The sequence below is a fragment of the Cinclus cinclus genome, chromosome Z (genome assembly GCF_963662255.1).
Source record: "Cinclus cinclus chromosome Z, bCinCin1.1, whole genome shotgun sequence".
Taxonomy (NCBI): domain Eukaryota; kingdom Metazoa; phylum Chordata; class Aves; order Passeriformes; family Cinclidae; genus Cinclus; species Cinclus cinclus.
In genome coordinates, this window is record NC_085084.1 from 26,289,093 (window position 1) to 26,313,510 (window position 24,418).

At 40.2% G+C, this 24,418-nt stretch overlaps 1 protein-coding gene across 1 annotated transcript in view; it reads right to left on the bottom strand.

Annotated features, from left to right (window-relative positions):
- MAN2A1 (mannosidase alpha class 2A member 1) overlaps positions 1-23,727 on the bottom strand; it is a 115,075-nt gene extending 91,348 nt beyond the window's left edge. Inside the window, exons 1-3 of the mRNA XM_062512840.1 lie at positions 23,584-23,727; positions 11,485-11,745; positions 1,928-2,072 (exon numbers count right to left, since the gene is read on the bottom strand). Coding sequence (XP_062368824.1) covers positions 1,928-2,072; positions 11,485-11,745; positions 23,584-23,718 — 541 coding nt within the window. The 5' untranslated portion in view covers positions 23,719-23,727. The remainder of the gene's footprint in view (positions 1-1,927; positions 2,073-11,484; positions 11,746-23,583) is intronic.
- Positions 23,728-24,418: the final 691 nt, after the last annotated feature.

Genomic DNA, 24,418 nt, shown 5'->3' on the forward strand with positions numbered 1-24,418 from the left:
CAGGAGGGCAGACATGACACCAGGCAACTGGCCTCTAGTGGACTGCCAACAGTCCTGTACCAGTTAGGATATGATCTCAGCAGAAAAATGGGAGACATGAAAACTCCACACCCAGTTCTAGTAGACCCAAGAGAAAGAGGAGTTCTGTATATTGCTTTAGGATTGCTTTGATTCATCATGTGCCCAAAATGAAAAGAAGAAGAGTTGCTTCTTTCTAGGGAAGTTTATAGAAGAACTATAACCAAAGAGGAAATAAATTGACACAAGTTCAAAGACAGTTCAATAGATAGGCAGATCTAGGTTCATACTGTGATTATTTGCTCTGAATATTTTTATTGTATCCATACTGCATTAATACCTGTCATAACTGGAAAAAATGGTAGTTCCACATTCCAGCATTCATTTTCTTTGAAATGCTATACACATGCAAATAAAACTAATTTATGTTCAAACTACCATACCTTCACTCAGATCTACAGTACATAATACAAAAGATTAAATTTTAGAGAGATATACAGTGGTAAAATTTAATATCACTTAAATTGTGGCTTTCGATAACAACAACCATTGCTACCAGCCTCTCATGGTCAGTGTACATCTCTGTTGGGGGTTGGTTCTTTCCCTTTTCCCTCTGTGGAATTTTCCCCATTGTCATGCTAAGATACCTGTTGACTGGGCCCTGGTGACAAGGGGGAGGAGAGAGAAGAGGGAAACCCCTCGATATCCAAACAGCCAGAAGAGGAAGCGGAAGGCTGGGCCTTGGCCCATTTTTCCCCCCGCGGAGTTCGGACGAGAAGGACGATCGCTGCCTCTCCTCCTCACCATCCCAGCGCCGGGAAACCACTATCGGACCCTGCCCTGCTGCCTTCTCGCTGTAACCTGCCACCATCCAGCACTCTGCTGAGCACCAGGACCCACACCGTGAGCAGAGGGCTCTCTCCATCTCTCTCTCCCCCTGGGACAGCGCTGCCATCACCCCCAGCCCTCCTGCAGCTCTGCGGGACCTGCCCGCCCCCAGCACCGGGAACTGCAGCTCAGGGAAAAGGTGCCTGCAGCCAGAAAGGGACTGGGACTGAGTTACTGCTCTGTTTGTGGGTAATTTCATAGCTGTTGTTGTTCTTGTTTGTCATGTTAGATATACTAGTAAAGAACTGTTATTCCTATCCCCATATCTTTGCCTGAGAGCTCCCATAATTTCAAAATCATAATAATCTGTAGGAAGGAAGGATCAAATTTTTCAGTTCAAAGGGAGCCTTCTGCTTTCCTTAGCAAACACCTGTCTTTCAAACCAGGACAATCTGCCAGGAACACAGTGTAGCAATATAATTTACTTTTTGGTAAATTTTACCATGAAATCATTCCAAAATAAACGAGCATTTCTCTATGTTGTGTATTACACTGTAAACCCACTTCAGTGGAAATGAAATTATGTGGGCATATCTAGATTTCTGTTTAAATCTAGACTTTTCATTATCTTACTGTAGGTTGGGGTTTGCACAAGAAAAGTGAAGAAAGTGTCAAAAACTTCAGATTTGCCATTGTTACATCTTGTAAAAGCACATTTCTCCAGCACAGGCTAAGGGTTAAATATCTACAACAATTCAAAAAATCAAAATAAGAACTTATGGTATTTACTGTAGAAATGTATAAACTGAATGGGTTACCATAAATTCATGTCACTTTTCAATTTCAACACTGAAGTTTTGCTCCAGTTAATAAACTCAGTAGACATATAACTTGTATCATAACTGTTGTCATTGGAACTCAGTGGCACTTGAATCATACATCTGTTTAACTGCCCTGCTAGACTTAAATCCATCGTATTAACTGGTATGCTTCAAAAAACCCCAAAACTTAACAGAAATAGCAATGCATTTCCTAATCCAAAAGCCTTGAGATCCTCAAATCAATACAGTTAACATATTACCTGGATCATTATGTGAGTGAGGCACAACAAAAACTTGAAGTGGTTCACTGTCCCATTCATTTTCATTGTATGTGATATCAAATCCTTGTTTCCAAACGCCACCATCTGGATTATCAAAAGGAAGAATGTCATAGACATCCAGCATCTAAAAAAGAAAAATTAAAGGAATATAGAACATTAATTTACAGAAACAGTTCTGCTATTAACAAACAAAGCTGTTTTCACCTAAAATGAATCAGCTTGTTCATTACAGAGGAAGAGATGATGTGCCAAATGAATAGAAAACTGACAAATGACAGCAAGTTTCAAATCACGCTAGGACAGCCAAGATACAGCTGCCAGGAAGAGGAGCATTTGGTAGGCTCTGTTCTGAGGAAACGGACATTGATTAGATAAACAGTAGGATTAAGAGCCTTAAATCACAAAAATTATGGCAGCTTACAACAGCATGGGGCAGGAGGGTGTGAAGAGGATTATACAGAATAAGACAGTACAACAAACAGGGGAATGCAGGAAATGAAGAAAATAAGCTGAGCAAGAAGGAATAACAGCATGAGAGAGAGGCAAACATCAAACTCACAAAAAAGAACTGATAGAAGTTGTCAACAAAAAATGTTGATAACTGTAGCCAGTTGCTAAAACAAAGCCTCTTGTACATTTCCTGTTGCCCAGCACACTGACTGTACAAGGAATGACATATTTCATTTGTCAATGCTAATAAAAAGGTTACAGATAAATAAAGCAACTCTAGAATTACTGTAACAAGTTCCTATGAAACCTAGGGAATGCCATATAGCTCAAAGGAGAGACTACTAATATGAGATTCAAGGAATTTTTTTTTTGTAAGGCTCTGGTTTGCTTTTAAGAAAGAAAACAATAAACATGAATTGACATCGGACAAGCAATTCCTAGTTTACTCTAGTTTAATAACTAAACTTTAATCAGTTCCAAACCTATGCTATAATACAACTGTACACTTGACAAACTTTCTACATAAACCAATTCATCTACACAAAAAAAAAAAAAAAAAGGACTCCTATTGCAGTCATTCACTACTTCAACACCACAAGATTTAACCTTTCCCAGTGTTAAGGTGCTTTCTGTCCTGCTAGGAAAACTTTAAAAAAAACTACAAACATCTGAAACAAATATCTGACTAAAGAAATAAGGCCTTGTAATTATTGACTTTGGCATGCACCTAGCTGATCTCTCATTTTTCCTTAACAGAACATGAGGAGAGATATAAAATATTATGGGTGCAGGTAAAAACAGGGAAGTCACTTAACCAATTTTTATCACAGAAAAAAACCAACCTGACTTTGCAGACATTTAATTAATCTGTTGCCAATTAAAATAGAGTTCAACAGTAAGAGATCAGCCATGTTTCCTCTCTCTCATTCTCTCCTTCTCACATTTTTTCGCCTGCTCCAGCATAGGAGCCACAAGCCACAGCACATCAGGAACTCCTCTAGTATGGGTCCCCCACAGGCTCCAGTTCTTGCTGAAAATATCTACCTACTCTGGCATGAGGTCCTTCACAGGTTTCAGGGAAACACTTGCTCTGCTGTGGTCTTGGTCTTCCCAACCTGCTCCAGTGACTAGAATGCCTTCTCTGCTTCCTCCATCAAGAACTATTGTGTTCACATGATGGTTTCTCCCCATTTTTCAGCCTTATACCACACTGACAGGCAGCATTTTATCCTCTCTTAACACCCATTCTGCCAAAGGTACTGACACACTTTGCTGATGGAGGCTGTAGCCTGGGGTGGGTCTGGAGCTGTGTCTGGCACAGGGCAGGACTGGCTTCTCCTCACATATACTTGAGACCCTCACTGCAACACCTGGACATCTGCACCCAGAGCATTCCACCCTCACCTCTGTGAAACAGTTAATTAAGTACAGTCAATAAAATATATATTCATCACATATTCTTCATAAACTTCACTTACATTTACAAAAGGATCCCAACATTTCCTATGCTAAAATCAAAGTAACATAAAAATCCTAAGAAAGTGGAAATTTCTACACACACCCACATACAAGGTAAATCTCCACTCCTTGTCTTTTCACCATAAGAGCAAGAAAATAATCCCCACAGTTATTTCACTCTGGCAATATTCAGACCAAGTTTTGGGCATCACCACTCCCTATGTCTTAATCCTCAAGACCCAGATTTTGGTGCTTAAAGGAAGAGCAGGGGGTTGGCCTTGGATGGGTTGGAATCTGACAGCCAGAAAAGGTCAATCCAGCACAGGCCTTTATCTTAAGGTATAAAGGAAGCTAAGTCATGTGAGAATACAACACAGTAATCCTACATCTAGTAGAGCCTCAGCTGAGCCTGCAATGTGTATTAGGTATCTACAACCTGTGACAGATTCTGTGTACACCAGCCATCTATGGCCTGTATGAGACGATCTTGAAACATTTATGCTCTCCCAGGATTGCTTCAAACTTTGGACAATATTGATTAGTAGAAAACACAGGTGCAATACTTGAAGATCTGTTCATTCTGTACTGTCAGCTTGAAGGACCCAAGTAAGGGTTATGCTGAAGCTGGCTAGCCTAATAGCATATATTCTAAGTACATTATTAGGCTAATTTATATATTGTATAATGAATAAATAATACATCTTATATAATAGATAATATATAAAACATTTTATTATTACATATTTTCTAAATACGGTGTTTTCTAAAATGCAAGTTCGAAGAACTGTATTTTTTTCTGCAATATGATGTCCTGAAGAAACTGTAAGTGTATACTTTGTAAATTTGCCCGTTAACAATGAATGGCCTTAATACTCATAAACTCTTTGGACATTTCAATGATGAAAATATTATTTGATTAAAATGTAGCAATTAATGGAATTTCACACATTCCTATGAGTTTTTCTTATGGATGGAGTCTGAATTTAACAACTTTCCGAACTCTTCAATATACTAATCTTTACAGTCATAACATACATATTTTTTTCCCTGACATCTACAACTTTACAGCTACTTCAAACCAAGCAGATATGACTCAAGACACAGAAACAGCAGTTCAGGAAATAGGTCTTGGAATCCTTATCAACAGTTGTCTGAAAAAAATGCTTCAATGACCTGACCCATCATCTAGAGATGTTTGCTGCCTTGCAAAGGCCTGTATCATGGATATGTAGAGGAACTGGTGTCCAACTCAATGGCTACTATCCCTTGTTGTACTTCCATATGGGTATAAGTGATACTACCAGAGGCAACACAGACTGCATCAAAACTAACTGCAGAATTCTGCAGGTAATCAAGGTCACAGCTGGTGTCCTCTTCTATCCACCAGTGAGGGGAGTAAGAGAGGAGGACACTTTTAGTATAGATCAATAACTTGCCTCAGAGTTGGTGTTTGGGGTTCTCTGACCCTGTTTTCAGATCTGTGTCTGCTTGGGAAAGATGAGATCCAGCTTAGGGCAGCAGAGGTACCTTTGCCAGGAAGACAGCCAAACTATTAAGGAAAGCTTCTGAGTAAAGGGAATGGAGAGAATCAACAGCAGCCCTGTGAGGGAATAGTGATCAGGAATGATGTCACATGGAAGGAGTTTTAAAAATATATAAGAAATCAATAAAACAGGGTCACCTCCAACATTTGTAGATAAGCAAGAAAGTACCTACAAGGCACAATCATGCAGAAATCCCCAAAATCCTTCCTAGGAAATCAGTATGCTGAGGTGCCTCTCTGAAGGCTTCCTGGCCTGTACCAGACATAATGTGGCCAGCACAATCAGGGAAATGATTGTCCCTCTGTACTGGGCACTGATGAGGCACGTCAAATCCTGCATCCAGTTTTTGGGCCCTTCACTGCAGGAATGGGCAAGGACTAAAAAGCAGATCAGTATGGGTGAGAGTGTAGTGGATGTCTGCAACAGGCCATCTGATCAGGGAAACAAGTGGAGGAGACCCTCCACAGACATTTGCAGGGCCTGGTCCTCATGGGGAATTTCAACGACCCTGTTATGTGCTCAAGGTACAGCACAGCTGGGAGTAGATCATCCAGAAGGTTTTTGGGGCAGAGCAGTGGCATATTCCTAATCAAAGGGACCAAGAAGACAGGGAGGAGAGGTGCTTTGCTGGACCTCTTACTTGCCATCAGTAAGGGACTCATCAGGGCAGCAAAGCTCAATGGCAGCACTGGATGCAGTGACCATAACACTGAACCCTGAGAGAAAGGAGGAAGACAAAATACAAGATCACATCTATGGACTTCAGAAACACAGGCTCTGGACACTTTTCTGGCAAGATCCCACAACACAAGGCCCTGGGGTGGAAAAGGGGCTAAGAAAACTGGTTCATGTCTCCTCTGGTAATAAGTATCATCTCCAATCTGAAGAGAAGTCCATTCCAACAAGTAAGAGCTCAGGCAAAAATGTCAGGAGGCCTACATGGATGAACAAGGAGCTCCAGGCAAATCTCAGACACAATAAAGAAGCCTACAAAGGGTGAAGACAGAGACAGGTAACACAGGAATGTGATTGATTGACCCTAGCTGGATCTGAGGTACTCAGCAATATCCTCTGTCAGTCCCCTCTGCAAGTGGTCAGGGGAGAGAAAATATAGTGAAAGGCTCACAAGTCAAGATAAGGGCAAGGAAAGATCACTCACTGATTACCACCATGGGAAAACCAGATTTGACTTAGGAAACTAGTTGAATTTATTACTAATCAAAAGCAGAGTATGATAATGAGAAGTAAAACAGATCTTGAAAACACTTTCTCCCCAGCCTTTCCTGCTTCCTAGGATTAACTTTAATCTCAATTCTCTACCTCTCCTCAGTGGCAGGGAGATGGGGAAGGGGAGTTATGCTCAGTTCATCACATGTTGTTTCTCCATTCACTTCCTCCACAGGGAGAAGTCCTTCCCCCACTGCAGTGTGGAACTCCTCCCATGGGAAAGAAATCTGCAGCATGAGACCATCCCATGAGCTATGGTTCTTCATGAACTGCTCCAGCACAGAGAGCAGTACTTCAGGAATAGCCTGCTCCAGCCTGGGCTCCCCACAGAGTCACAGTCCTTCCAGGAAACCCGCTCCAAGTGTGGGCCCTCTCTCCACAGGGCCCCAGGTCCTGCCAACAGCCTGTTCCAGAATGCCCACCATGCCCTTCCCATGGCATCACAGCATTTCTGGGGCATCCCCCTGCTCCATTCGGGGTCCTTCATAGGCTGCAGGTGGATCTCTGCATCCCTAAGGATCTCCATGGGCTGCAGGGGCTTCATCATGGTCTGTACCACGGGGTGCAGGGGAATTCCAGCTCTGGTACCTGAAGCACCTCTTGCCGCTCCTTCTCCACTGACCCAGGTGTCTGCAGAGCTGTTCCTCTCACATGGTCTCAACCCTCTCTTTTCTGGCCACAATTACTTCTATACAGGATCCCTTTTCCCCCCACATTTTAAATCTGTTATCCCAGTGGTGTTGCTACCATGGCATTGGCCCAACCTTGGCCAGAGGTGGATCCATCTTGGAGAGTACATATAGCCCCCACCCTCAGCAAAACCTGGAAAAGCAAACCTAATATAGGGAGGAATACAGAAACATTGTCTGAGCACTCAGAGATGATGTTAGGAAAGCCAAAGGACAAATGGGATCAAATCTTGCCAGGAATGTTAAAGGCATCAAGAAGGGCTTCTGTAAGTAGACAGGTGACTAAAGGAAGACCAGGATCTATTACTGAAAGAGGGAGGGGACCTGGTGACACAGGACATGGGAAAAACTGAGGTACTGAATGTTTTCTTTGCCTCAGTCCTTACTTGCAAGCTCAGTCTTCAGGAACTGAGGGAAGAGAACCGGTCTAGGAAGATGTCCTTCTTGAAACAGGGTCAACTCAGGGAACATCTAAACCAGTTGGACATATCTAAGTCCATGAGCCCTGGTGGGATGCACCCATGAGTGCTAGCTGCTGTCACTGCAAGGCTAAGCTTAAAAAGTTTTGAATAATCATGGTGATTAGGAGAAGTGCCCAAAGACTGAAGGAAAGAAATGTCACTCCTGTCTTCAAGAATGGCAAGAAGGAGCACCCAGGAAACTAAAGGCAGAGAGGGCAAAAAAAGATGAAGTCTCTTCCTGGTGGTGTCCAGAAAACGATCAGAGCTGATGCATACACACTGAAGGCTCCTCCTGAATATCAGGTAAACCTATTTCCCCGTGAGGGTGGCCAAGCACTGGCATAGGTTGCTCAGACAGGCTCTGCAGTCACCATCCTTGGAGACACTGAAAAGTTACCTGGACATTATCCTGGACACCTGACTCTGGGTGGCCCTGCTTGAGTAGGTGGTTGGACCAGATGACATCCAGAGTTCCCTGGCAACCTCAACCATTCAGTCATTTTGTGATTCAAAGGTTAATTAGAAGCAGTTTTTAAAAAAAATAAGAAAAAAATTTAAAACTTCCACTGTAATCAACTAAAGCCAGATGAGGCTGAAATCCCTACCATTACGAAAAGACATCTAAAAGAGAGACAGTAAATCTTTTTTCTCTTTCGTACAATACCATCCTCAGAAGGAATTGTGCAAAGGATTAACTACAAACTGCATCATCACTCAAACCAGTTACATTATTGCAAGCAAAGAATAAATTCCAAGCCAGTCCATAAAAAGCGAAACAGGTTAAAGAAAGTATTTCAAGGAGATATTTTAGATTCACATCTAAGTACAAAATACTGATATATTAAGAAACCATGTTTTAAAAACAGTAGACAGAGAAGAAATTCAAAAAGGATGCTGCCTATCTTCATTATGGTTGCTTCAGTAGACAGCCATGTTGCTTTTTATCAAAACACTGGGAAGGTTATCAGTTGTCTTTTTTCTATATGGGCTTATTCTTTCTCTGTACTGAAGGACTCAAACTGCTGAAATTACATGCATTTCATGATAACATCGTAACATCCTAACAGTGAATACTAAACTACTGCTTGAAAGAAATAAAAGCATATATTGTGCCTCTTCAAGCCACTTTTTCAGAGTGATTCGTGTCTCATTTTCATAAAAAGTAGCATTACTAAGCCTAATGTTAGATGCTTCAGTAGTTGAAATGGACAAGACAGGAGACACCTCAGTGAATTATTTAAAAGACCTTCCAGCTCAGCATGATGGCTATTGAGAATTCCATCTTCTCCAAGCACAAATTCCAGGTATTTCTTGAACTACTAAACTGAAAAAGCACCAGGTCATATCCATATTTAATCCAGTCATCTTCATTTTTGTGGGTCCATTACCTGTCTCAATTTTTCATCTTCTGGGAAAAAAGTACATTAGTCTTTTACTTGACTTAAATTATAGCCTTATCTTCAATTTGCAGCTCTCCTACAGTTTTCTACCTATTTACAAACAACACAAGTAGCAAGTAAACTATTTCTTGATTAATAATTCCTCCATTAAAAAAAACATCCTTCAGCTGTCCCATCTGAGAATCTTCTGGTCTTTGTTAGCAACTCGGTTTTTCTGTTTTATGAAATCACGTGTCTTTGAGTAGCAAACCCAGCAATATTTCCCACTGTACCATTACAAGGTTTTTTAATCCATATTTGAATACCTTCTTACAAGGGTTTCTCCATTATGGGAGACTATAATCAACTTCCATGATTTATTCAGTGAACACCCTTTTGCCTTCATTCTGTAAAGATATTTTTTTACCCAAATACCTAATCTCACCTATATAACCTCTTACTACTTTCTAGTCTCTCATACACCCACCTGAGAGACAAACATGGGAAAAGTAATGTAAAAATATGTAGGTTTAATTTAATGTTCACAAACAGCAGCAATTAACACATATATCTTTAAAAAAGTGCTCAAAATAATTACTGAAAACATCTCAAATTAACTAAACATGCAGAATACATCAGGGTTAGTAAAGTATTAAACAGTAAAACTGTTTTAGTTTTACTATTTAGATCAGTGATTTAGACCAGCTCCTTAACATGGTGCTAGAGGAATTCTGCTAAAGTCAAGGTCTTAGATTTCATAACTCAAATGCAGTTAAGACACACAGGATGGGAAACCAACTGTATACAGAAGCAATATTAGAGTGACTTGACGGCAGTGAATTACCTGCTGAACAGAGGGTGCAATGTAATGACACAGAACACTAAAGCCCTCCCTCCCTGCACAAGGAAGAAAGGAAAATGTGTGTAGAGGAACGTGATTTCATATGTACATGCAAATGTGCTTAAAAGTACAGAAAATTATCCAAAAGCAGTTTTGCTACCCATCAGGTAGGTAGTAGGTGCATTGGGTAATAGGAGGTGAATGTTCTTATATTCTGCAAGTGTGAAGCAAAAAACAAGAGTAGTTTTAGAAAATATGTTTTACCTTTCATTCATAACAGGTTAACATGGCCAAGAATTTAAGACAACATATTTTATCTCAAAATTCATTTACTAGAACTTATTTTAATGGACATAAATTACATCACTTAACATGGTCACATTGTACAATAAATAACCTGTTAACAATCCACCAATTTGAAAGCCCGTAACCACAGGTCCAGATGTTTCACTTCCCTGCACAGAAATCTTAATGCGTATCAGACACACAAAGAAGTGTTTATGTATTGCCTTTAAAAAGTCTGCTTTCTCTACAAAAGACATTAAGGCAGTGCCCATCCCTGAAGAGTTTAAAGGTATAAGCATGATACATCAGGGATTACAATTGTTCTGATGTTATTTGTCTGAAGTTCACTGTCTTTCTCTTGCAATAGAAATACTTTAAATTCTAAAATGAGAAAGCTGGACTTCAAAATTTAATCTTTGCTTTAGAGTACTATGAATATTTATAGTACTCCCACAAGACTCACAAAACCAGTACATATCACATACTTCACATAGTATTCGCAGTGCTCCTGAATCACTCCATTAAAATAGAAAAAAGAGTCCATGAACTCACAAGCATCACCAGAAAGCAAAATAAATTCAGCCTGTAGTGTCTGACTTCAAAAACTTCAACCTCCCCAGTTCAAGCCAACCAGCCAACATAGTATATATTTCTCCTTTCTGATCAAAGTGTGTATACAAACTGAAGACACACAGGAATGCTGAAATACAGAAATAACATTCAAAAGGGAACACAGGACCCAAGACTTTTTTGAAATTACCAATTCTTGAACATTCTTTACTGCCCCATCGAACTTCATCTACGCATATGTCCCTAAAAGTAAAATCTATTTAAACCAAGACTATCCACTATTTCCAGTTTATTTTTCATCAGTTTTAGAAGAGTGGGGGGAACTCAAAGGGACTCTCAAATAAATTGTTTCCAAAGAACTGCTGGGACAATAACCAAAATGGGTGTTTTATTATTATTTTTTAAAAACTTTTAAGTTTTCTCAAATGTTGGCTCTTCATAATAATTTTTCAATTTCCAGAGAACTTCTCAAAAAGGAACAGTTTCATAACATCTGTTAAATACAATAGTCACTTCAACAATTCCAATATGTTTAGTACAAAGCTTTTAGCAGCAACTTGACATTTTCAGAATTAAATACATAGTGACAGCTAAAACTCCTGCAGAATCCACGATAAAGGCATCCTGCTTACCTGTACACCTGGACTGTGGCTTCCACTTTTCAAAGCAAACAAACAATCTGCAGAATCTACTGCAAGCAAAACTGAAGCAGAAGGGAACATCTCAGAAACAGATCCTTGACTGAAGTTTATAGCCTCTGGATTTTTTTGTCCATCCTTTACTGATTCACTCAGATTGATCACAGAATCACGTATGTTTGAAATAATCTCATTATTTTCTGCCAACAGGCGTTCTAAATGATCTATTTTTTCTTGCAATATTGAAAGCTGGCCCTGGGGGAGAAGAAATAAAAAGCGAAGTTTAATTATTTCTCTGAAAAATTCTTGACAGACCCAAAAAAACCCCAGCAACAACAAAAAAAGAAATTTCACAATAGTATGTGATCATATATAAAATCCAAAAATATCTTTATTCATACTTTATATAAAGACAAACTAATAAGGAATTGACCCAACATACAGAACTTCCTCTTTTCAGTAGAAAACAGCAAAAGATATATTTTTCCTCTGTGAACTTGAATTCACAGCACAAGACTTAATTAGTGATACAAAGATACTCTTTAAAGGTGCTCAGTATCAAGAAGCAATTATATCTAATTCAACTTTTTTTACATCTTTCATTTCCAAAAATCTGATCTTTTCATTCATCAGAACATCAAACAGAAAGAGATTTTTTTACAAGTCAGTTATATCGTGATAGGATTAAGAGGATACTGTAAACATTTCTGTTTTTTTCCATATGTAAATATTTTTTTAAATTACCACTTTTCTGGTTTTCAGCAAAAGTTGAAGAGAAATTAACAAAAGAACTTTCATTGAGATAAGAGATCCCTTAACAGCCTGAACATAGGAATAATCTATATAAATGGACCATTACAATCATCAAGAAAATCCTGTAAAAGATTGATCAAGCTAATGGCATTTTCAGTCAGAATGTCATCTCCAATTGCCAATCAGCAGGATTTTGTAGATATTCTAGAGAGCTCCACAAGAGGAAGGCTGCAGAACAACACCAGTGTGAACTGAAAGAAGACAATACACCTTCTGGGGCAACTTGGAAGGAAGAGCCAGATCCGACAATGCAATTTAATAGCATTTAATCACTGTATTGTGGAATGCAGGAGGGAGCGCAGCCAAACAAGACATCTGAAAACATTACCACCCTGTCATGTACTAGCCACTCCTTCCAAATTATTTGAGGGATGCTTTTTATCAGGAATGAATGTGCTAGCTTCTACAGATTCAAAAAGGCAAGATTATTTAATATAATTTTAGGAATATTTTATCATTAATTGTAATTTCTTCATTTCCTCAGAATAACAAGAGGTGCCAAGAGAACAAAAACCCCAGTCACTTTCCATTCTTAAAGTTGAATTCAGACTCCAAAATATTTTGCAAACAGCTGTCTTAACAGCAAAACCTGCTGCAATTTCAGGCATCTACATTTTACCACTACATTCAACACAAATAATGTTGATTCAGTAGACAGCTATTCTGTGACTTATGATTTTAATTACTTTTTCCCAGCATCACTGTCTTATTTTCTTAGGATTATTGTATATTAGAAACAACATCTGTACATTATGCTTTTTTCCCCTTTTGACAGTAATATCCTTGAAATATTTGCATTTTTCTTTTCAGCAACTGTAGTCTGCAAAGGATTAGGTCTTCTTTCTAAATTGATGTGTACATCCAAATTCTCTTGATTTCGCAAAGCCTACAGGAATAAATAAATAAATTAAAAAGAAAAAAAGACCTTATCAAGAATTTCCAAAGTTTCTTGGATATTAAATTGTTATTACTATAATTCTACTTTTATCAGAGTTCTTTGTCGTTTTCAGACAATATGTTTTACTATTTCTTTAAATCTATTGGTTCGTCTCTGCATTTTATGGGTTGTGTGAAGTACTGATCCACTGCTTGTTGTTTCTGTTTCTTAGACTGATACATCCTGAAAACAATAACAGGTTTTAAAATGCAACACAGACAGACCACTATTGCTTCCCAAAAAGAAAAATGTATTTTGACAACAGAACCAGATTAAGCTAATTGAGTTGTAGGACCAAAATCCTAGAGTCCCAACAGTTTAAAGATAAATTCTAGAAACTTATAAAACCAATGATGAACTGAAAACAAGAAGAAATCAATATGCAGATGATAGAATACTGGGAAAAAAAATAAAAAGAGACTGTAGTCTCATGCCATCTGGTGGCATAAAAGAAGCAACTAGATTAAAATCTTTCAAATGCTATGTTAAAGATACTGTGCGCACATTTCTGTGTAAAATTAGTATTTTCCCTTGCAATATCTGTGATGTTTTGAAAGTAAGAAAAGTGTGGAAGCAGCTAAAGCAGTATTCACACCTATTCCACCACAACTGGCACTGTCTGTACAACTATAAAATCAAACAACTGTTAAAAATTCTTATTCTCATTCATATATATTGCAGAAGTATTTTACATCTTCTCACACAAGGAGAGTTTTACATTGCTTAGCAATAGCCTGTCAACTTCCTGGTCACAGAATACACCACCAATCTGGTTTATATCACCTAGTCAATTATATGCTCTCCAGGACAGCAACAGACACAGTAAAGAACAAAAAATGTATACAAAAAACCTCACAAAATAAGTGTTTGATTGATCCTTCCACTGGCATACACTACAAGTATTCTAGAAGACAGACATAAACTTCCTCCAAATTTGGAGGTCATGTCTATTTCACATCTTTAAGACATACCTTTCATTTTAACTCACTATACTTTAAACCTTGAAAAATCTATAACAAGCTCTACCAGTTTACTGTTTATTATGAGACAAAATATTTTCTTTGAAAACCAAGTTCCCTGTCTACAATAGTAATTTGTTGCCAGATGACCTTCAAACATCAATGACTTCATATGCTGATACATACATCCAGCAAACATTTGTAAGCTGCAAGGCTCCAGCCTTGGACACTGATTTTCAGAAGTCTGTTAAAGTATGTTACTTTAACTTCAGAGATATATCATCTGTTATTTGGAGGAGAAATCCTTCTGAAGACCTCCCATTTTGGAACCTAACAGAGGACATTAGTACAGAAAATCCTGCTTTCTTTTTTGGAGACTGTGAGATACATCATGCCTCTCTTCTAACACTTAAATGTGCTATGTGCTAACTCAACTTTAATGCAAAACACGAAATAAAAAGCTGTGGTTAAGAACATGTAACCAAGACCTCAATACCCAAGGTAAAACTGCAGGAAATAAAATTTGAGATCATAAAAATATTTTTGTTTTTTATTGTGAAATATCAGATCCATGAGAACTAACTTTAAGAAACAAGTCTCCGACTAGAAATGTATCCCTATCTTAATTCAGTATAAAAATAATTCATGCTACAAATCCATTCTCAAGGAAGGAATTTCACATGGATCCCAATTATAAAAAAGCTAGGTCTATTTTCATTGCACATTCACCTTTGCATCTTATTCATTTTAAATAGATATTGCCTGATCAATAGTAAAATTATTTTAAAATATGAGCGGAATATGGAAAACACTGCAACTTTTCAAAACAATGAATTTAACAAATGAAAGAAAATTCAATTTCAAGACTTTTAAAGGAAGGCAACCGACTTCAAATGTCGAAGCCAAACAGTACCAAACTGAAATTACTCCAAAGCTGTTTTATCTTATTAATTGCTAGTAACAGACCGTATCTTAGTACAGATTAGAACCATGTTACAGAGGACACTAAATAGGTCTAGTTAAAAGATAAAACACAGAGATCCTCTCCATTATTAAAACCATACTCCTACAGTATTTTTTAATTAAATTTTCAATTTTTCCACATATTGGTGGGTGACCAGGGAGATTTTTTAAACGTTTTTTAGTCTGAGCAGAGATGTACCAATTTTGCATTGACCAATTCTGTCTGAAATGCTGGGTTCTGCATGGCTTTGTAGATACTGAATACCAAAACTTTATTAGGTACATAAATCATAAATGTTAGCAGAACTACCCTAACTTCACAGTACCAAGTCTTCTCAGAAAAGAAGCAACCTTGATCCAAGACTTTGAGAAATTCAACTGTACAGAAAATTGGAGATACACTAAGTATATCCTAGTACAACACTGAAGGATGCTCTGTTAATCCACATACTTGTTTTAACATAAGGAGACTAAAAGTAATTTTAATCACTTGGTCTACACAACCAGTTTGAAAGTTTGCAACAACTTTGGTGTTTCTTTCTTTCATTTCTCTCTGTCCTTATATATCGATAAATGTGTAAAAAAATACGTTATTAAAAATGCAGTAAAGCAAATCCTCCTGTTACTTCACAGGAAAAGAAGCACTTCTACAAGAAGTGCAAAGTGCCAATAAATCTGCTGAAAAGAAGCTACAGCTGCTTTGGTAGGAGAATGGCATCACATGAGCAGCACACCTGTTCACCACCCCTGTGGTTACACAGGGTTGGACTTACACAACAAAATTTTCTCATGTGAAAGCAACACAGGATCCACACACCTTCCTCCCATTTTAAACAAGAAGCATCCATGCCTGTTAGCTGCCCTGAGAAACCTGCCACTATCACCACATGAATCAGCTATATAAACAGCTCCTTATGCTTCAGTCACTCTAAACCCTTCAGCAGTTTTCATGCCCTAAATACTTTTAGTCTGCTTTCCCACTGCCCTCTTCTTACCCTTCTCTTTGCTTCTGACACCAGTCTGATCTGCAGCAAGGACTCTCCAGAAAGGTGCACAGTGACATCCAATAAAGGAGTGAAGCCCAGAAACACAGTGAGAGCCCAAATTGTTTCATTCTGAGGAAGTAGAGCATGTTAAGTTTCTCCTATCTAAACACTGTACATTGCAGAAAAGATGCTAGTTGGAACTTTCATTTCCTGAGTGAATGCACATTCCTTCTCTAAATGCAGAGGCTTTCAAACAGACATTAGTCATCACTTCATCAGGAAAAAGACAGCTAGCTCAAATAATTGAAGAGAGAGTATGACAGGGTCACAGGTAAGGAGATCTCATAGAAACAGGTAGGCAGAGGAGAAATCCAGATTAGAGACTTCTGATGTTACACCAACTGGAATTTGGTTATTTGCATTCAGACTCAGCTAGTAACTGCTGAGTGCTTGGTTCGAAACAAGCCAGAACCCAATCCCTTTCTCACCCACATGAGCCAAAACACAAAGGAGCTGTCAGCATCCTGCATTAGAGGCTCTGGTGTACCAAAGAACTGTGGTGAAGAAAGTGAAAGCACCACAACGGATGGAGCTCTCCAAATGAGGTGGAATTCAAGGTCATTAACTACACATTTACTGCAGTAAACAGTGAGGAAACTGGACTAAAAGTCTCATTTTCTGGCTGCACTGAACGACAGCTATAACAGTTTTCTGCACTGGTCTTACCAGTGACTGTATCCAGGTACATCTCTAGAAATCACAAGCTATGTTTGCCAAAATCTTGATATAAACTCTCATAAGATGCCAACTTACCAAGGTGGTAAGACCAGGAGGCATTCTCCGTTCACTATCAGAGCACTGTACAGTGAACAGAACTACATATGCAATTAAGTGGTCACCTCCTGCACAGAAAAAACAAGCAGGTAAAACTTAAAAGTGTAATCCAGTATAACAATATATCAAAGCTGAATATTTGAGTACACTGTTTCAGCATGTACTCTCTTTGCAAAGGAGGATACCGAACAAAAAAACAAGCATATAATGTACCAGTTAAAGGACAAATCAAGGTTTGAAGGATTTCCTGATCTCTGCAGAGACCTTATGTTCATTTTCGACAATGAAAATAACATAAGAAACCTTGTTAGTAATTTCGTACCTTTAAAGTACAATTCTTAAAAAGGTCTCTTTACAGAAACACTGGAATTCTTCTGAATTAAGTAACTGCAAAAGTCTGTTCTCTTAAGAGAATGATAAAGTTCTGATCCAAAGATGCAACAGCCTGAAAAATAGATTTTAAGAAGTTGATAGACTTCTACGTTTTGCTTTATCACCAGAGGCAGCAATAGCAAGAATGTTTAATGTATTATTACACTAGACTTATGTTTCATGCCATTTACAGAGACAAAAATAAGGCACGCTGTCAGGGACTAGTTTTGACACCATCATCACTGACCTGAAGGCAAGGAGAAATAAATTGAGAAATATTCAGTTTAGAGTCAATTAAACTAAAAATATTCACTACTACTGTTACTGATACATTCTGTATTCATCTCCTTGTTGATACTCCTCCCTATCCTATGCTGAATCTTTTTTTAAATGTCTAGCAGTAGAAAAGTGAAGGACAACTTCTCTGCCATTAAGAGTAGGACTTTAATAATCGTTATTTTCATTTGAACAGGTCAAAATTTAAAATAATGTGTTAGACAAAGAAAAGCTCAAGTAAGAACCAACTAGAAAAACCTCACTCTGTTTAGTTTATACAGTTAAGTTAGACAATGACTCTAGGTAGCAGAAGGATGTGCTCAATTATAGTTAAGAGCTACTGTTTTGTAGACTACATATTCTGAAAAATATATTTTGCTCAACATTTCACATGAGATTTAAAGACTGTAATTGAAGAAAGTTAAGTTTCTGCTTGACTGCTGCTTAGCCAGAACTTTGCACAAAATGTGCAAGCCAACAAAAACAAACACATTCTGTGAACATTAGGAAAACAAAGACTTTTTACTGACCTGTAATTATGTTCACAAAGGCAGCTGCTCCTCCTTTGCAAAGTACTAGAAACTCAGCAGGAGTAATCCTAGATTTTCATTATTTGCATTCAAGATCATTTCCATGATGTTCAAAGGTTTTTAGACTGGGAACTTACTAAGGATTGTTAATAGGAATTTGTTTTTAAATAAGTCAGCATGCTTCAAATCCAGAAAAACTGATTCCTTCTGTGAATTTCTTCACTGAACATTCAATCTCCTCTGATGTAAAACTCATAAGAATGCTAGTAAAAGTTACTGTGCCCACAGTTTTTCAGTGCTCAGATGTCAAAAAAAATTAGTACTTCAAAATTATGCACAACCTTAACTGCCACTATTCACATTTTAGAAAGACAAACATTTCCTAAAATACCTGACCATGCTGCTTCCAATACTTCTACAAACAGAAGTCCTATTCCTCGTTATGTAACAAAGGTCAGAAAGCTCTCAAATGAGCTCACAAAAAACACAGCAGTTACTAAGAACATTCAGCAGCTTCAAAACATGTGTATTCATACTCCATGTGAATAATGGATTTCAGCTACCCCACTATGGCAAGGTATACAGCAAAGCTTTATTTGGAAAATGTGTGCATAGTGTATTGGTGGGGCATGGTACCTACCAAGCATGAGCCAGTGGAGACTCAGGGAGAACTGAAGGGCAGAGCTGCCTTACAGTAGGGGAAGGGCTACCTCAGAAGAGCCCTGGAGTAAAGCTTACCACACAGATCAGAGAACTCTGGTGTTTCTGCCATGTATTTGGTCCTAATTTCCTGCCACTATGGCTCTGCCCTACTGTGATTCCTGTTTTGGCCAAGTGATACTATAGTCAAATTTTTGGCTAACTAAGATGAAATTACGGGAACAACCACCACTTGTGATACTAATGTTGGAGAATTTGATGCACTGTGTAGATGCCTTGAAAGCATGAATCCAACAAGTACTAACTGCCAGGACACTTAATGACTTGCTGGAAGGACACAGAAAAAAAATAACAAAACCAAAAAAAAAAAAAATCAAAAACAAAAAACCACAAAACAAACAAACAAACAAAGACAAAAACAACAAAAAACCACACAAGCAGCTACTTACAGAGGAAGTGTGCTTGATCACCTCTATTTGATGCAGCACATTCAATGAACTCATAAAAGTGGTTAAACATGTATGAGATGAGAGTATGTTTCAAATAATGGCTGTCAAAGAGGGAGGTGGGGAAGAAAACACAGAGGGGGCAAAGGATCTTATTCAAATAACAGTTGTTTAGGAAAATGATAAGCATGGTAGTTGCTGTATATTTCTGCTTTGCCTTTTAATAAAGTTCAAAGAAAATAGTAAAGACAAAATTAAGCATTCGTTGGTGCTGGTCCATTTACCTAGCAGAATTGTAGCAGGCTTGACTTTCAAAAATGTATTTCCAGAAACAACATTTCACACAGTGCAGAGATATTGTCCAATAAGAGCTAAGCCAAGCCATGTGAAAGTGTTTGGAGGAAAAAGCTCAAGTTCAAAGCATTACCTGTCAGGTAGTGACAGAAGATGATTCAATGTCATGCCGTTTCCCCTTGTTTAGCCATAAAATTCTTTAAAAATTAACTTTCATAGTAAGACTACATAAAGAGGATGTGTTTCTGATGCAAGACACTATTACAAACAAACCCTTCACTTTGTTTTCTTTTCAGTTGGACTTTTAGCATTCGCCATGAGTGCTTAGGTGAGACTCCAGTATCAAAATAAATACCCCACAAGCCACTAGGCTAACTACTTTTATTCTTCTATATGAGTCCAAAATCCAGAATACATTCATATGGGTTTATCCGTATTTAGCATTCATCTGTATACAATAACACAAGTTCAGAAGGGTAAGCTGCTATGGATGCTTTCTAAAATTTTATTTGATAGATTTCACAGAGTAGTTACAAATTTAGCCCACACATCACTCGTACATGACACTTGCTGCACAGGCAATATTAGGCCTAAACACCACTTTTAACCCTCCCCAACTCTGCAGTCGCACAAGATTTCTGAGAGAATGTTATATTATTGCTAACAAAAACAATACACTCAGCCCTTTCCCCACTATATTCAACTAGAAGAATCTTACACAATGATCTGTACAGAAAATTGGTACCTTAATAACCTGAAAAAGCACCTACAGCTCTCCCTACATCTTGATCTCATCTCTGTGTAACATTGTAAAATGGTTCATAGCCTTGAGACAGGACACTAGGGCTCATGAAATTCTGATATGTGTCCTGAGACAGGAGCATCCCATGGCTAGGAACAGGCTCAGATATGTGATATGATCAGCTTGTGATATGGTCACCACCACAATAATATATGCCTGACAAACAGGCAGGATCCACAAAGATCCCCACAGGAATTACAGATGAGAGATCAGTAAACCTTGATCTACATATATTATAGACACCTATTTCCCCCAAATTAACAGTGGCTTCCCTTCTACGGCAACATACAGATCTTCTGCTATTATGATTTAAATGCACCACCAATGATGACAAGGCTATAAATCATTCTAGCTGAAGTTCTGTTATAGCTGCTTTGATGCAGTCCTAGCATAGATAGGTGTGGCAAACACTCAACAGTGAAACTGACTACTGATGTCAGCTTTTGCAACACAAGCACCAAAAAGTCAGAAAGTTACTGCTGTGTACCCAAGCCTGACCATGGGCTCTGTTTAGTGCCACAGCGCAAAGCATAAAAATATTTGGTTAACGAGAACATAAAGCCATCTGTCCATGGATATTCATCCATCCTGGGAGATCTTGCCCAAAAATTATTTCTGCAAGACATTTTTTTTTGGTGTCCTGAACTCTCAAATGAGTAGGCAAGTTCTTTAAGGACACTCTTGACTACACTGGCCTACACTGAGGAGCCTTAAAGAAGGCCAGGGTCTGACACAAGCTACCTTGAGATCACACAAAGAGTAGGCCACCTTGCTTTGGAAAAAATGTGGTAATGAAAATGGAGCAGCAGTTCTGATAACTTATTTTGCTACTGGCAATAGTTACTATGGCACTTTAGAGGAATAAGCTCAACAGGCACTACCAGCTGAAAAATCCTATCTCTTGATCTGGTAGAATTCAAACAGAATATCTACATAGCAAATGTTTGTAAGCTAAACAAGGGACTGCTTCAGAAGTACCCACTTCTCTAATTGTAAGCCACGTAGGCCAGAAAAAACAAACTAAACAACGTGCAGCTTCCGGGACATGAAAGGTGACGTATGACCAGAGCTGCACAGAGAAATAGCAAAGCACATTGCGAAATCAGAGAGGTATGAAGTGAATCAAACCAATAACATCTGAAACAAAGGGAAAGAAACAAACCAAAAAAAAAGTCTTAATTCCTTTTTCTAAGCTAAAAAATTTGACCTTTGTCATCAGAAAAGAGAATGCATTCTTAAATTAACAGTCTGCTGCCATAGTTTTTTGCAAACAAAAACAGCCTGAAGGTTTTACATCTGTGGCTAGTTTCACTTAGAGTACTTTGAGCTCTGGCAACAGTGCACTGACACAAACAACTTTTTTGTCAACTGAGGTAGTAGAATTAAAGTGTTTCTTGCATATATTTCTGGAGGTTTCTATTCCACCTTTATCTTTTGCATTTGCTTTAAACTGATGCTATAAAGCTCTGAAAGCATTTGCTACATGTCAGAGGTTTCACAGTTGTAACAAAGTGAAACATTTGAATTTCATCTGTAACTTCCTCAAAAGACAAAGCAATAAGAAAGGAATAGGTAACTGTTTCACCCAAAGGAAAGACCAAGAGAGACACCAGTTTCCCCAGTGAGAATCAGAAGTCTCAAAGAAATCTAGTCATGGAAAAGACAAAAAGAGTAAACACTGACAGACTGTTCTAGAAAATCAAGGGGAAGGAGGAGGATGAAAGAGGAAACATTTGTCTCCAGCTGACTACACCACCTAGAAGGCATAGACCTGAAAACAGATTAAGGCACCAAACCCGTGGTGACAAGAGGTAAAACCATGCTACACATCTGACCAGGATTACACTGTAGGACAGGAATGGACAGGAACTTCAACTTCAAGACACTGACAATGGAAGACAAAACACATCTAGTAAATCTTTCTTGTTTACTCAAGTATTTCAACCCAAAATCTAACATTAAAATAAAAAACAACACCCATGGATGAGCTTTCCTGTTCCATACTGCGCCTGTATTAAACTCATCTGGTGGTATAATGATACATTAAGTGATTTCCTTGCATAAGGTACTGCACCTACCCCCAAAGCAGCATTTGTACTTAGTTGTTACAAGAGCAGCATGTGGCATTACACTCGTGATGGAGTTGCACATTGAACAGACACAGTTACTGCAGCCAGCCTTGTCTTGCTCCTTTTCTCTTTCTCTTGTCCTCTTCCTTCTTGCAAAAACTAAAGGCTGACCTCTGAACTGTAATATGAAGGAATAAAGGCAGAACATACCTGCCCTCTTTCTCTACATTTGAGTGTTTTGTCTTTACCATTAAAAAATATGTTAATTATTACTTTTGCATTGAATGAAACAAGATTGCTTCTAATAGAGAGATAAAAAATTGTTACTTTTTAACTAAACTTTTAGAGTTCTTTTATTCACTTGAAGTCTCATTCCAGTACTAAAATATACTTTCAGTTTGTTTCCAATAAAAATAGAAATAAGTACCGTGCAAGCATAAATAGATTTTACATTTCTATTCTATGTTGTGGGGTTTTGCTGGGGTTTTTTGCCTATATGAACACACAGCTGTGTACAGACAACAGTATTCTGCCGTTCTGCACAGCAAAACACGTCCTCTCTGAAATTCATGTTTCTTCTCACGGGCAAACATTCCTTATTAGAACACAACCGTACACAGCTTTTAAACTTCTCTGCCATGCAGACAACGCAGGAAAGTGAAGAACTGCGTCGTTTAGCCATGAGGAGCAGTCGGGTCAGCCGGTTACGATTCCAAAACAGGGCTTAGCGTAAAGGAAAGCAGTCACCAAGTCAGCATGTCCCTAAACCTAGCTGGTTTTGACTCGGCTGAGGTCCTGAGTTCTCAGCTCTCCCCGTCCTGCCCGCACACGCCTCGCACCCCGCCCCGCCGCCCGAAGGCAGCTGCCCGCGGAGCCGCCACAAGAGCAGCGCGGCCCCAGTCCCCCCTGCCCCTCCCGTCCCGTCGGGCGAGCCCCGCCAGACCCCGCGCCCGGCTGTGCCCGCTCCCACCGTAGCCCCGCGCCGGGCCGGCACCAGCGCCGCCCGCAGGCGGCCCCACTCGGCCCCCGCCCCGCCGGCCCCGCAGCCGCCGCGCCTCGGCGCTCCGGCAGCAGCAAGGGCAGGGGACGTGGTGACGGCACGGCCGCCTTCTCCACCTCCGCCCGCCGCGCCCCGTCCGCCGCCCCGCTCACCTTGGGGAAGGTGCCCTCCCGCCGGGGGCTCTTCGGGTGGTCGAAGTGGCCGCGGTCCAGCATCAGGTACAGGGAGAAGATCACCACGCAGAAGACCGCACTGCCAAACACCGTGAACTGCCGGCTCAGCTTCATCTCCGCGGCTGCCAGGCCGGCGCCGCCGCCCCCGCGCTGCTCCCGCCGCGGCCGGCGCACTCGGGCCCCTCTCGCCGCCGCGCAATCGGAGGCGAAAGTTCTCCCCCCGCGGCGGGGACCGCAAGCGCTGCCGCCCCCGGAGCGGGGCGGCCCAAATCCTTCTTCGGAGAAGTGAGAGAAGTTACGCCCCACAACCCTTTCCGCCGTCCGCCTCGGCGGGGCCGAGAGCCGTGTCGAGACCCCACCGGCGCAAATGAGAGGAGAGCCGAGAGTTTCCGGGATCGGATCGAGTTCGCGAGCAGGAGAGCGTCCAGCGGAGAAGTGGAGGCAGCAGCACCGCTGGGCCGCCCAAGCGGCGCTGCTTCCCGATCCCTTCCTCCTCCTTCGGCCACCTCAGCACCCGCTCCGCTCCCTCTCGTTGCTCGCACGCGACGCAGTCTGGCACCTCCCCCCCCACCCCCCTTCCCCCGGCCGGAGCGCACAAGCTCCACTCCGAGAGAGCCCTCACCCGCCAGCGCCGGCCGTGCCGCCGCCGGAGCGCCGCGTCACGGACGCGGCTCCGCCCCCGCCGGCCGCACCGCCCCAGCGTTCGAGACCCGGGGCAAGCTGCAGCCCCGCCCTTCGGCTCGGCTGGGCTCGGCTCGGCTCGGCTCGGCTCGGCTCGGCTCGGCTCGGCTCGGCTCGGCTCGGCTCGGCTCGG